The sequence below is a fragment of the Schistocerca serialis genome, chromosome 1 (assembly GCF_023864345.2).
Source record: "Schistocerca serialis cubense isolate TAMUIC-IGC-003099 chromosome 1, iqSchSeri2.2, whole genome shotgun sequence".
Lineage (NCBI taxonomy): Eukaryota > Metazoa > Arthropoda > Insecta > Orthoptera > Acrididae > Schistocerca > Schistocerca serialis.
Genome location: NC_064638.1, coordinates 510,987,927 through 511,002,029, shown reverse-complemented (window position 1 = coordinate 511,002,029; position 14,103 = coordinate 510,987,927). Strand labels below are relative to the sequence as shown.

The 14,103-nt window shown below is 42.8% G+C and overlaps 1 protein-coding gene across 2 annotated transcripts in view; it reads right to left on the bottom strand.

Annotated features, from left to right (window-relative positions):
- LOC126474215 (DNA ligase 1) overlaps nucleotides 1-14,103 on the bottom strand; it is a 126,784-nt gene that overhangs the window by 93,676 nt on the left and 19,005 nt on the right. For both annotated transcript variants that reach the window (XM_050101682.1, XM_050101689.1), the window contains exon 4: nucleotides 188-366. In XM_050101682.1, coding sequence (XP_049957639.1) covers nucleotides 188-366 — 179 coding nt within the window. The remainder of the gene's footprint in view (nucleotides 1-187; nucleotides 367-14,103) is intronic.

Below are 14,103 nucleotides of genomic sequence, written 5' to 3'. Positions count from 1 at the left end.
CAGACCTGTCAGTGATGAGAAACACCCAACATCGAAATAATGTTGGTCAATTCAATTTAATACACCTTATATGTCTTCTATGATAGGAAATAATTACTTTGTGATTTTACCCAAAGTATAACCAAGTGATTATGTATGTATTTATTTTATTTTCCTTCCAGTGCAAAATACTTTATGCAATACTCACCATCATCAGTACTGGCATCTCTCTCTGCTGTTTCAGCACCACCATTCTCAATAGGTTTCTGTTTTTCATTTTCCTTATCAAGTGACACACCTTTATTACCTTTGGTGGCTGTTTTTTCACCATTGAGAATCTGATCTGATTTGTCACTTAAAGCTGCCTTCTTTGTGGTTGGGGGTGACCTTGATTATTAAAATAATTAAAAGAGTTAACTGAACAATCTGACCAAAGTTGTTATTAAATCTGAAGGAACAAACTACAGGAAAATAGGAGAAGAAGACAACAACACATTTTTAAATACAACAAACAATTTTTCAAAAGAAACGACAATTTCGATCATGCTGACGAAAAGTCGTACTGCATCTCAGGTAGGTAAAAAACAATGTAAGTATGTGATATTCTTTAACATATCAAAAAAAAAGGCACCAGGATGAGAAGGGCTTGACTGTTATGAGGATGAAGGGAGATGACGAGGGAAAGGGGTTAGCACAGAGAGAGAGCAGTAGATTAAAGTTTAAGTTACGTCCTACTCTCTCTGACACTACACCAGCCTTCCTCATCTTTCTCTGTCCTCACTCCACAACAGGTGGGTCTCTCTCACACTGGCATCAAAGTGGCCTCCCAAAACTGACCCTCATTTCTCCGCAAAGAAGGACCTATTAGTTCCAAAAGCTATGATGGTGTTTGTACTTCAGGGTGAAAAAAAATTCCTGAGCTTCCAGGTTAAAAATACACTTTTTCCAGGTGAATATATACTATACCCCATGTGGAAGTATATTTTTTCCACGTTAAGTGACAACATACTCTCCCTCAAAGCTGTAAAACTTTCTAATCTTTTGAATAGTAATGATTTTGTACATTGGCTTAGAACTTCCTGACACTTTACGTCACGAAACCTAGCAAAAACTCAAAGCTTTTAGAAGATATCTTTGACATGTGGTAGCATGTGTATTGAATATTTTCATATCACAAAAGCATAAATACGGATTTCACCAAATATAGCAAGGCAGCTTCCGAAGTACTGAAATGGAGATCACGTTATGTGAAGCCCTTTTGTCAGCCAATCATAGCTCATGTCAAGTAATCTCACCAGCCAATAACATCAGGTATTCAGGGCATAGGAAATGTGATGTACTCAGCTGACAGCAACATCAGTGTTAAGTAGTGCAAACACAAAAATACAAAAAGTTCATGGTTTAAATTAATATACAAACAGTATAGCTTGACAAAAAGCTAAGCTTTCACATATAATGCTGGTCATCAAAAATGGTTTGCAGTTTTTTTCTGAGGGTGCGGTTAGGCAGTATCCTTACATCACACCTTAAATTGCTGCAGCTGAATTTTTCTGACAAGCACAATTATAAATTTCACCAAACATTACATGGGTTACCTCGCTATATATATGTTCCACCGAGCACTTCATTTTTTTCACAACAAGCCAATTACGTGTGTAATTGCTCCAGAATTCACATCACACTTATTTTCGAAAGATAATTACACTTTTTGCCAACATTATTGCATAATTTGTAATTTATGAAAGAACTAAACAAAATATGAAAAACACCTTCCTTGATGCTTGGTCTTTTTTTAACACGTGTTACCCTTAAAGATATACCAAACACAGATGTACCAGTAAAATTGTAAATAATGGCATAAATGGCTAGTCTTCTGTGCCCGAAATTTTTCTATGCGGCTGGTCTTCAAACTGTTAAGTCTTGACTAAGAGTAAAAAACTCCATGATTTAAAAAATTCAACGCACATTCTCAAACCTAACATAACTCATCTTGCATAAATGGAAATTTGCTTTGAAAGTAACACTTCTCAAACCACCATACGCACTATTTACTGGTAACCAATTAGAAACATAAACAATTGTGATGCCACACTCATTGATGGCAGTTTATTGTTACAAAGTATTGCACAGTATTTGTCCTAACCCATGCAGGTGGGCCCGGGTTCGATTCCTGGCTAGGTTGGTGATTTTCTCCGCTCGGGGACTGGGTTCTGTGTTGTCCTCATCATTATTTCATCCCCATCACCAGCGCGCAAGTCGCCCAATGTGGCGTCAAATGAAATAAGACAAAAATTGGTGGCCGAAGTTCATCGGATAGGGCCTCCCGCCCAACGATGTCATACGCTCATTCCCATTTTTTTCTTTTTTGTCCTGAAGCCTTTGACACATTTGGCTGTCGGCAAACACTTGTGTGTGTGGTGTGTTTTGTCGTCGTAAATGGCAAATTTTCTTTGCAATGGAAGTTTTATTTCAGTGTTATTCTCTCTCTGTTATTGTCTCATTTATCTTTTATTGCTGCAGAATTATTCTGCAGTAGCAGACTAAGGTAAAAATCAGTTCGCACCAGTCAAAATTACATATAGTAAATGATGAAAAATTCCTTGAATTCTAAAAAGTTCCTGGGGTTTATCCAGATTTTTCACAGATGAAAAAATTTCCTGATCATCCTGGGGCATATAAACTCTGTACTTTTGTTTGTGTCTGTCAACATCTCTTGAAAATTAGTACTGGTTAGCAATTTCATCTCATAATTTTATAGTTAGTTTTTTTTATACAATTAACACGTATTACCTATAATAATCACACAACCATTCTAGTTGGGAGAGAGGAATAAAGAAAAAAATTTCAGAAAGACTGAAACCCCACTAAACGTAAGACTTAATAACTTGATACCTCATGTCTAGATGATTCAGCTGACTCTGAATACTAAGAAATTAATATTTGAAACATGGTAAATCTAAACCATAGATGATTGGTTGATTCGGGGGAGTGGACCAAGCAGTTAAGTCATCGTACCCACCGGATTAGGGAAGGGTGGTGAAGGAAGTCAGACGTGCCTTTCAAAGGAACCATCCCGGCATTTGCCAGATGCGATTTAGGGAAATCACGGAAAACCTAACTCAGGATAGCCGGACGCGAGTTTGAACCATCGTCCTTCCAAAGGCGAGTCCAGTGTGCTAACCAATGAGCCACCTCACCCGGTTTAAATCGCAAATAAAATCCTGTATCAAGGAGTCAAAATGATAATACTACACCTACATCCACATTCATAATGTGCAAGCCACTGTACGGTGCATGGCGGCAGGTACCCTGTACCACTATTAGTTATTTCCTTTCCTGTTGCACTTCCAAATAGTGAGGGAAAAATGGCTGTCTGCAGGCCTCCATACAAGCCTAATTTCTCTTATCTTATATTCGTGGTCCTCAAGCAAAATGTACATTGGCAGCAGTACAATTATTCTGCCATCAGCTTGAAATTTATTCTGCCATCAGGTTGAAATGCCAGCTTTCTAAATTTTCTCGGCAGTGTTCCTGGAAAATAACATCACCTTATCTCCACAGATTCTGTTTTAAGTTCCATAAGCATCTTTGCAATACCTGAGTTTTATTCACACTTATATGTAACAAATCTAGCCTCTTTAATCTGACCCGGCACAGATCCCATACACTCGAGCAATACTCTTCGCCTACAATCATTACACGCTTGTTCTGTTTCATATTGCTACAAAATGTCACTCCTAGATATTTAAGCTATGTGGTTATCATGCACCACATTAATATGCCTATTTGTTAATTATGGGTTGTTTTTCCTACTTATCTCCATTAACTTATATTTTTCTATGTTTAGATCTGGCTTCCACTCATCACACAAACTACAAATTTTGTCTAAGTTGTCTTATATCCTATTACAGTCATTCAACCATGACACTTTCCCATACACCACAACTTTATCAGCAAACATCTGCAGATTGCTGCTCACTCCGTTCATCGGACCATTTACATATATAGAAAATAACAGCAGTCCTATCACACTTCCTTGGGGCACTCCCAACAATACCATCGCCTTTAACAAACACTCACTGTTAAGGATTATTTACTGGGTTCTGCTTCTTACAAAGTCTTCAAGCCATTCAAATGTCTGTGAACCTACTCCATATGCTTGCACCTTCATTAACAGTCTGAAATGAGGCATAGTATCAAATGCTTTTCATAAACCTAGAAATGTGGAGTATGCTTGTTGCCCTTCATCCTGAGTTCACAGGATATCGTGTGAGAAAAGGGGAAGCTGAGTTTCGCATGAGCAATGTTTTCTAAAACCACACTGATTCGTGGACAGAAGCTCTTCTATCTCTCAAACATTTATTATATTCTAACTGAGAACATGTTCAACAATTCTGCAGCAAACCGATGTCAAGGATACTGGTGTGTAATTTTGCGAGTCCATTCTTTTACCCTTCCAATATAAAAGAAGTCACCTGTGCTTTCTCCAGACACTTGGGACTTTGTGCTGGGCGAGAGATTAACAATAACTGCAAACTACGTAAGGAGCCAATGCCACCAAGTACTCTTTGTAAAACTGAAGTGGGATTCCACCCACACCAGGTGACTAATTTGATTTCAGCTCTTTCAGTTGTTCCTCTATGTCACGGATGCCTGTTCCTATGTCCTCCATACGGGGTTCTGTGCGATGGTGAAATGACCATATGCCTGTATAATTCTCCTATGTCAATAATTTTTAAAAAGCAAAATTTATAACTTTAGCTTTCCTTTTGCTACTTCCTATTGTCACACCACACTTTTCAACAAGTGACTGGATAGAAGCCTTAGAACTGCTTAGCAATTTTAAGTAGGACCAGAATTTTCTCGGGTTCTCAGAAAGATGTTTTGCTGGGGTATGATGGTGGTAATTGTATGCTTCATGCTTTGATCTTTTTACAGATGCACAAATCTCTAATAACTTTACTGTGTCATCACTTTCAAATTCTCTTTTGAACCAAGAGGGCAACAGCCTTTGCTTTATCAGCATTTTCCTGATTTGACTGTTAAACCCTGGTGGGTCTTTTCCATCCTTAATCAACTTCCTCAGCACATACTTCTCCAGAGCAAGATTTACAATCTGTTTAAACTTTGTCCATAATTCCTCCCTCTATGTCCATCATACTGAAACTAAATCGTGAAAATTTAGTATCTAAGTAGGTTGCTAATAACTGCTTATTTTCTCTTTCTAGAATATCTGTAATCATTGTTACATGAAAAATAATTGTTCAAATTTGTACAGCTACTTACACATTTACTGATCACATCACCTTAGCTAACAAATATTGTTAGAGAAATCTTTATTCATGTGTGTTAAATGTTTTACTGTGTTACTAATAATATTCTTTTACAGAACCCACTGGATCTAATGGCATAATGAGTAACAGCGAAAGGCAAGTACCTTTTCTGGGCATGGGAGGAGTAATGTAGAGAAAGACAGAAAGAAAATGTAGTATTAAGGGCAAGAAAGTGGAAAGGACACTGGAGGAGATCTAAGCCAGGGTGAATGTCAACACTATTGATATGCTGGATAGACACTTTTCCTTATGCTGGGATGGAGGATCCATGTGTGAAAGATACTCGTATTATTGTGTTTCCTCATTTGTCATTTTCCACAACACTCCTCCGCAGTCCAAACTTTGTACGTACTATAAATGCGTGCTTACTTTTCCCCACCGACCAGTCATAACAAGGACACAGAATTACTAACGAAATTTCATACAAGGAAACATTTAATAACATTACACAGTGAGATGATAGCAATGTGAAGAAGAATGAACAAATTATTCATTGCAAACTGTGGTAAAAAAAGGAAATATGAAAACAATTTCACTATGCATCAATATGAGAAGAGATCAAGTTGTGGGAAGTAATACTAGGAAGATGGCTATAAGTGGAAAGTTTGGAAAATAACTGAGAAGTTCATGGTGTTACATAGAGTGATTTTCAAATAACATGATTAATCTACTTTAGAGGTTCACAACAGATTCAAAGCTAGTCATAACAGGACAATAGTAGTGCTATGTGGTGTTAAAATTCAGATGTTAGCAATGATGCTTGGTATTTCAGAGAAAAAACTGCAGCAAGTAAACTGAAACAAAATGTTAAGTAAAGACAAGAGCCAACTGTGATCAACTAAGATCAACTGCAATTACTTTATAATGATATTGAACTACTAACTAAAAAAATGCCAAAAATAATTTAAACAAAATTCAAAGGTATCTCTTGTAAAATTAATATGCAGAAAAGTGATAGTAATAACAATACAGCTAACTACAAAGACACAGAATTAATATTATTAACTACAATCAAACTGTATTGTAAGCCAGACAACAAAAATAATTAAGACATTGTTATGGATATACATTTCACATAATTCTGATATGAGAACTGTAGTATTTTGACATGCTAACTGTTTCACACTCCTTGCAATGAACTGTAAAACCAAATTTCATAACCACATTTGTAAAAGCATTGAAATGTTAATGTAAATTCAAATAACTTTTGACTGAAACAATGTACAATGTAACTTTGCAATTGATGGTATTTATGTGAGGAGTAAAGACAGTAACCATGGAACATGAGTTCTACATCATGTTTTAGGCACCAAATCTGTGTCACTTTTATGAGTTTTGTGAGGCAATAAACTTATTTTAAGAGTATTTCGACAGTTTCAGCTACATTATTTATTTCATTAACCCAACAAAAATTGCTTGACATACAGAAATTGGACCCAGATGTTATTGCAGGTGGAGGAAATGTACAGACCTAAATCAAGATTGTTCATCAACAAGTTCAGTAGTTGAATAATAACCTGAAAGCTGGCCACTTATTATACTGACATATCAGAGTATCTAGTGCTAGTTATGAAGTACTCTTGTAAGGGAAAACTATCCACAGTTACAAACATACATGTTGCATGCCAACTCCTGCAACAGTGTAAATCTGCAAGACTGAATAAGGTTGGTTGATTGGTTTGTGGGATTAAAGGGACCAGACTGCTATGGTCATCAGTCCCTTTTTCCAAATACTAAAAACACCCACAGAGAATAAGAAACGATCAACAGAAAAGATGACACACGACACAGAACAGGAGAAACTAAGACAAAAACCAGACAAAATGAATTAAGATCACAAAGAGTGTGACGGTGGTTGGCAGACCATAGAAACAAAAAAAGGAGAAGCCAACCACCGAGAGACACATTAAAAACTCAGTTTAAAACCATACGCCAAAGGCCATAATCAACACAAAAAACATAACAAACACTCAAATTAACTGATAAAAACCCCCCGCCCGAATAAAACGCAAAACTAAGCCTGCTATGGCAGAGTCATCAGTTAAAAGGGGCAGGGAGTGTATCAGGCAGAGCAAATGTCTGCCTGAGCACAGCTAAAAGGGGACAGGCCAGCAAAATGTGGGCCACTGTCAAAGCTGTCCCACAGCGACATAGAGGAGGGTCCTCCCAACGTAGTAAATAACTGTGTGTCAGCCGGGTGTGGCCAATGCGGAGCCGACAAAGGACAACTGACTCTCTGCGATTGGCTCGCATGGATGACCGCCACACAGTCGTCGTCTCCTTAATAGCATGGAGTTTATTGGGTGTGGTCAGATTGCGCCATTCAGCATCCCATAGCGCAAAAACTTGGTGGCGTAAGAAGGCTCACAGCTCAGTCCTCGGGAGGCCAATGTCCAGCGATGGTTTACTGGTGGTCTCTTTCGCCAGGCGGTCAACATTTTCATTGCTGGAATGGTCCCCTAGAGTTAGAGCATAGCCGACCCGACCAACAACCATCAAACCGTCAGTGTATACAACGCCAGAGCCCTGATAGGTGGCTAGGATGGAATAAAAGAGGCGGCGGAAGGCCTCCGGAGGGACCGAGTCCTTCGGGCCCTGTGCCAGTTTGAGCCGAAGGCAAGGACGAGGCACACACCACGGGGGTGTATGCAGAGGGGCCCGGAAAGGAGGTGGAACAGAGAAAACCCCAAGCCTGGAGAGAAGCTCTCGGACACGGACGGCGATCGTACAACCCGACCGGGGCGACGTTCTGGGAGATGGATGACTGACTGCGGGAACAGGAGACGATAATTTAGATGCCCGGGCAAGCTACCAACATGGGCAGCATAAGCGGCCAGTAAATGTTGGCGCCGTAACCGTAGTGGAGGGACACCTGCCTCCACAAGAATGCTGTCCACAGGGCTGGTCCAGAAGGCACCAGTGGCAAGTCGTATTCCGCTGTGTAGGATTGGGTCCAGCACCCGCAACGCAGATGGGGATGCTGAGCCATAAGCAAGGCTCCCATAATCCAGACGGGACTGGATTAACGCCTGGTAGAGCCGTAAGAAGGTAGATCGGTCGGCGCCCCAGCTGGTGTGGCTCAAGCATGGCAGAGCATTTAGATGCCGCCAACACATCTGTTTAAGCTGCCGAATATGAGGCAGCCAAGTCAACCTGGCATCAAAAACCACACCCAAAAACCTATGTGACTCCACCACAGCAAGAAGTTCGCCGTCAAGACAAAGCCACGGCCCCGGGTGAACAGTGTGTCGCCGGCAGAAATGCATAACGCAGGTCTTGGCAGCCGAAAAATGGAAGCCATGCATTACAGCCCAAGACTGCACCTTGCAGATAGCGCAGCTGACGTTCAGCAGCTGCAATGCCAACGGAGCTTTAGTAAAGGCAGAAGTCGTCAGCATACAAGGACGCTGAGACAGACATTCCCACCGCCGCTGCGAGACCGTTAATTGCTATTAAAAACAGGCAGACACTTAAAACAGATCCCTGTGGCACCCCGTTCTCCTGAACTCAGGAGGAACTATGGGAGGCCGCGACGTGCATGCGGAAGGTTCGATGCGACATAAAATTTCGGATGAAAATCGGCAGTGGACCCCAAAGACCCCAACCATGAAGCGTAGAGAGGATGTGACGACGCCATGTCGTATCGTACGCCTTCCGCATGTCAAAAAAGACAGCGACCAGGTGCTGACGGCGGGCAAAGGTTGTACGGCTGACTCAATGCCAAACTGTCGGCGGCAGAGCGGCCTTTACGGAACCCACCTTGAGACGGAGCCAGCAAGCCCCGAGACTCGAGTACCCAACTCAACTGCAGGCTCACCATCCGTTCAAGCAACTTGCAAAGAACATTGGTGAGGCTAATGGGGCAGTAGCTGTCCACCTCCAAAGGGTTCTTGCCAGGTTTCAAAACGGGGATGACAATGCTTTTCCCGCCATTGTGATGGAAACTCACCCTCACCCAAATACGGTAGTAAAGGTCGAGGAGGCATCGCTGGCAGTCCACTGAAATGTGTTTCAGCATCTGACAGTGGATGTGATCTGGCCCAGGAGCTATATCAGGGCAAGCAGCTAGGGCACTGTGAAATTCCCACTCACTGAATGGAACATTGTAGGATTCAGCATGGTGGGAACGAAAGGAAAGGCTCCGACATTCCATCAGCTCTTTAATGGAGCGGAAGGCCAGTGGATACTCCGCAGAAGCGGAACTCAGAGCAAAATGCTATGCCAAGCAGTTTGCAATTACTTCGGCATCAGTACAAACTGCTCCATTCAGTGAGAGCGAAGGGACGCTGACAGGGGTCCGACAGCCATAGGGGCTACTCTTGGCCCAGACCCGCGATGGAGAGACATGGAGGCCAATGGTGGACACATACCGCTCCCAGCACTCCTGCTTGTGTTGGCAGATAAGGCAGCGGGCCCGCGCACGGAGCCGTTTAAAGGTGACGAGGTTTTCCAAAGAGGGATGCCGCTTGTGACGCTGGAGCGCCCGCCGGCGATCGCAGACAACCACCAAGGCACAGTCCTCCGCCGAGGGGACCCAGAAGAATGGGGAATGGCAGATTCTGCGGCAGTAACGATGCCGATGGTGGCCGAGTGAACCACCGCATCAATGGCGTCATTAGAGAGAGGCTCAATAGCAGCAATGGAGGAGAATAAGTCCCAGTCAGCCTTATTCATAGCCCATCTGCTAGGGCGCCCAGAAGAGTGACACTGTGGCAGTGACAGAAAGATCGGAAAGTGGTCACTACCACACAGGTTGTCATGCACACTCCATTGGAAAGATGGTAAGAGGCTAGGGCTGCAGATCGAAAGGTCGATGGCGGAGTACGTGCCATGCGCCACACTGAAGTGTGTGAAGGCACCATCATTTAAAATCAAAAGATCAAGCTGTGCCAATAAATGCTCAATGGTGGCGCCTCGACCTGTTTCCACTGACCCATCCCACAGAGGGTTATGGGTGTTGAAGTCGCCCAGTAACAAGAAAGGTGGCGGCAACTGGGCTATCAGCGCAGCCAGGACATGCTGCACGACATCACCATCCCGTGGAATGTAAAGACTGCAGACAGTAACAGCCAGTGGCGTCCACACCCGAACAGCGACAGCCTCTAAAGGTGTTTGTTGAGGGACAGACTCACTGTGAAGAGAGTGAAGGACATAGATGCGGACGCCACCAGACACACTTCCATAAGCTGCCCAATTCTTATAATAACCCCAATAGCCACGGAGGGCGGGAGTTCGCATTGCTGCAAACCAAGTTTCCTGAAGAGCAATGCAGAAGAAAGGGTGTAGGCTGATAAGGTGTCGGAGCTCAGCTAGATGGTGGAAGAAACTGCTGCAGTTCCACTGGAGGATGATGATGTCCATGGCTGAGAAAGGCATGAAGGAACTGGGAAGGCAGATTACGCCGCAGGGTCACCTGCTGCCTCCGATTGAGTACCTGTGCTAGTGCTATCCATGGTGTCTGAGGAACCGGCGAGATCGAGGTCCTCAGCGGATGCCAGAATCTCCACCTCGTCCTCAGACGCAGAGCTTGTAGGAAGCGGTGGGACCGGTGCCACCACAATGTCGTTATTCTTGGGACTTTCTTCTTTTTCTGCTTCTCTCGCTGTGCCTTCGGTGGTTCAGGCTTGGAGGGCTTCACTTGATCAGTCTCAGGGATGGACGACGACCGTAAGGCCCTAGGACCAGGGACTGGTGGTTGTTTCAGCCACTTGCGCGTGTCTGCTTTTCCGCTGGTCGGAACTTGCGAAGGGAGGTCCCCAAGGGACCCCTTCCTGGCGAGAGTAGCCAAAGAAGTCTTACTCTTCTCCAGCTGGGAAGGGGGAACTGATGTCCCCGATGGATGGGGGGGGTGTTGTTCCTGAAGTAGATGGAGCAGGAGCAACAGGGTGTGAAGTGCCCCCCACAATCAAGGGGGCTGGTGGATTCTGACTGATCACAGATCCAACCGTACGGGACGACACAGGAGATGGGAGAACAGTCATTGCAGCAGCGGCATAGGTCGACGTCATTGGCACAGGATGGAGCCTCTCATATTTCCGCCTAGCTGCGGAGTAGGTCTGGCGGTCCAGGGTCTTATATTCCATTATCTTCCGTTCATTCTGGAATATCCTAAGGTCCGGTGAGCAGGAGGAATGGTGTTCTCCGCAGTTAACACAGATGGGAGGGGGAGCACATGGAGTATTGGGATGCGAAGGACATCCACAATCTCGACATGTGATGCCGGAAGTACAGCGGGATGACGTGCCCGAACTTCCAGCATTTAAAACACCACATCGGAGGAGGGATATATGGTTTCACATCACAGCGGTAAACCATCACCTTGACCTTTTCGGGTAAGACGTCACCCTCGAAGGCCAAGATGAAGGCACCGGTTTTGTTGTTGTTGTGGTCTTCAGTCCTGAGACTGGTTTGTTGCTGCTCTCCATGCTACTCTATCCTGTGCAAGCTTCTTCATCTCCCAGTACCTACTGCAACCTACATCCTTCTGAATCTGCTTAGTGTATTCATCTCTTGGCCTCCCTCTACGATTTTTCCCCTCCATGCTGCCCTCCAGTACGAAATTGGTATTCCCTTGATGCCTCAGAACATGTCCTACCAACCGATCCCTTCTTCTAGTCAAGTTGTGCCACAAACTCCTCTTCTCCCCAATTCTATTCCATACCTCCTCATTAGTTATGTAATCTACCCATCTAATCTTCAGCATTCTTCTGTAGCACCACATTTCGAAAGCTTCTATTCTCTTCTTGTCTAAACTATTTATCATCCATGTTTCACTTCCATACATGGCTACACTCCATACAAATACTTTCAGAAACGACTTCCTGACACTTAAATCAATACTGGATGTTTACAAATTTCTCTTCTTCAGAAATGCTTTCCTTGCCATTGCCAGTCTACATTTTATATCCTCTCTACTCCGACCATCATCAGTTATTTTGCTCCCCAAATAGCAAAACTCCTTTACTACTTTAAGTGTCTCATTTCCTAATCTAATTCCCGCAGCATCACCTGACTTAATTCGACTACATTTCATTATCCTCATTTTGCTTTTGTTGATGTTCATCTTATACCCTCCTTTCAGGACACTTTCCATTCCGTTCAACTGCTCTTCCAAGTCCTTTGCTGTCTCTGACAGAATTACAATATCATCGGCAAACCTCAAAGTTTTTATTTCTTCTCCATGGATTTTAATACCTAATCCGAACTTTTCTTTCGTTTCCTTTACTGCTTGCTCAATATAAAGATTGAATAACAACGGGGAGAGGCTACAACCTTCTCTCACTCCCTACCCAATCACTGCTTCCCTTTCATGTCCTTCGACTCTTATAACTGCCATCTGCTTTCTGTACAAGTTGTAAATAGCCTTTCGCTCCATGTATTTTACCCCTGCCACCTTTAGAATTTGAAAGAGAGTATTCCAGTCAACATTGTCAAAAGCTTTCTCTAAGTCTACAAATGCTAGAAACGTAGGTTTGCCTTTCCTTAATCTTTCTTCTACGATAAGTCGTAGAGTCAGTACCGCCTCACGTGTTCCAATATTTCTACGCAATGCAAACTGATCTTCCCCGAGGTCGGCTTCTACCAGTTTTTCCATTCGTCTGTAAAGAATTCGTGTTAGTATTTTGCAGCTGTGACTTATTAAACTGATAGTTCGGTAATTTTCACGTCTGCCAACACCTGCTTTCTTTGGGATTGCAATTATTATATTCTTCTTGAACTCTGAGGGTATTTAGCCTGTCTCATACATCTTGCTCACCAGATGGTAGAGTTTTGTCAGGACTGGCTCTCTCAAGGCTGTCAGTAGTTCTAATGGAATGTTGTCTACTCCCGGGGCCTTGTTTCAGCTTAGGTCTTTCAATGCTCTGTCAAACTCTTCACGCAGTATCATATCTCCCATTTCATCTTCATCTACCTCCTCTTCCATTTCCATAATATTGTCCTCAAGAACATCACCCCTGTATAGACCCCTCTATATACTCCTTCCACCTTTCTGCTTTCCCTTCTTTGCTTAGAACTGGGTTTCCATCTGAGCTCTTGATATTCATGCAAGTGGTTCTCTTTTCTCCAAAGGTCTCTTTTAATTTTCCTGTAGGTAGTATCTATCTTACCCCCCGTGAGATAAGCCTCTACATCCTTACATTTGTCCTCTAGCCATGCCTGCTTAGCCATTTTGCACTTCCTGTCAATCTCATTTTTGAGACGTTTGTATTCCTTTTTGCCTGCTTCACTTGCTGCATTTTTGTATTTTCTCCTTTCATCAACTAAATACAGTATCTCTTCTGTTACCCAAGAATTTCTACTAGCCCTCGTCTTTTTACCTACTTGATCCTCTGCTGCTTTCACTATTTCATTCCTCAAAGCTACCCATTCTTCTTATACTGTATTTCTTTCCCCCATTCCTGTCAATTGTTGCCTTATGCTCTCCCTGAAACTCTGAACAATCTCTGTTTTAGTCAGTTTATCCAGGTCCCATCTCCTTAAATTCCCACCTTTATGCAGTTTCTTCAGTTTTAATCTACAGTTCATAACCAATAGATTGTGGTCAGAGTGTCTTACAATTTAAAATCTGGTTCCTAAATTTCTGTCTTAGCATTATATAATCTATCTGAAATCTTTTAGTACCTCCAGGGTTCTTCCATGTATACAACCTCCTTTCACGATTCTTGAACCAAGTGTTAGCTATGATTCAGTTATGCTCTGTGCAAAGTTCTACCAGGCGGCTTCCTCTTTCATTCCTTACCCCCAAACCATATTCACCTACTACGTTTCCTTCTCTTCCTTTTCCTACTAT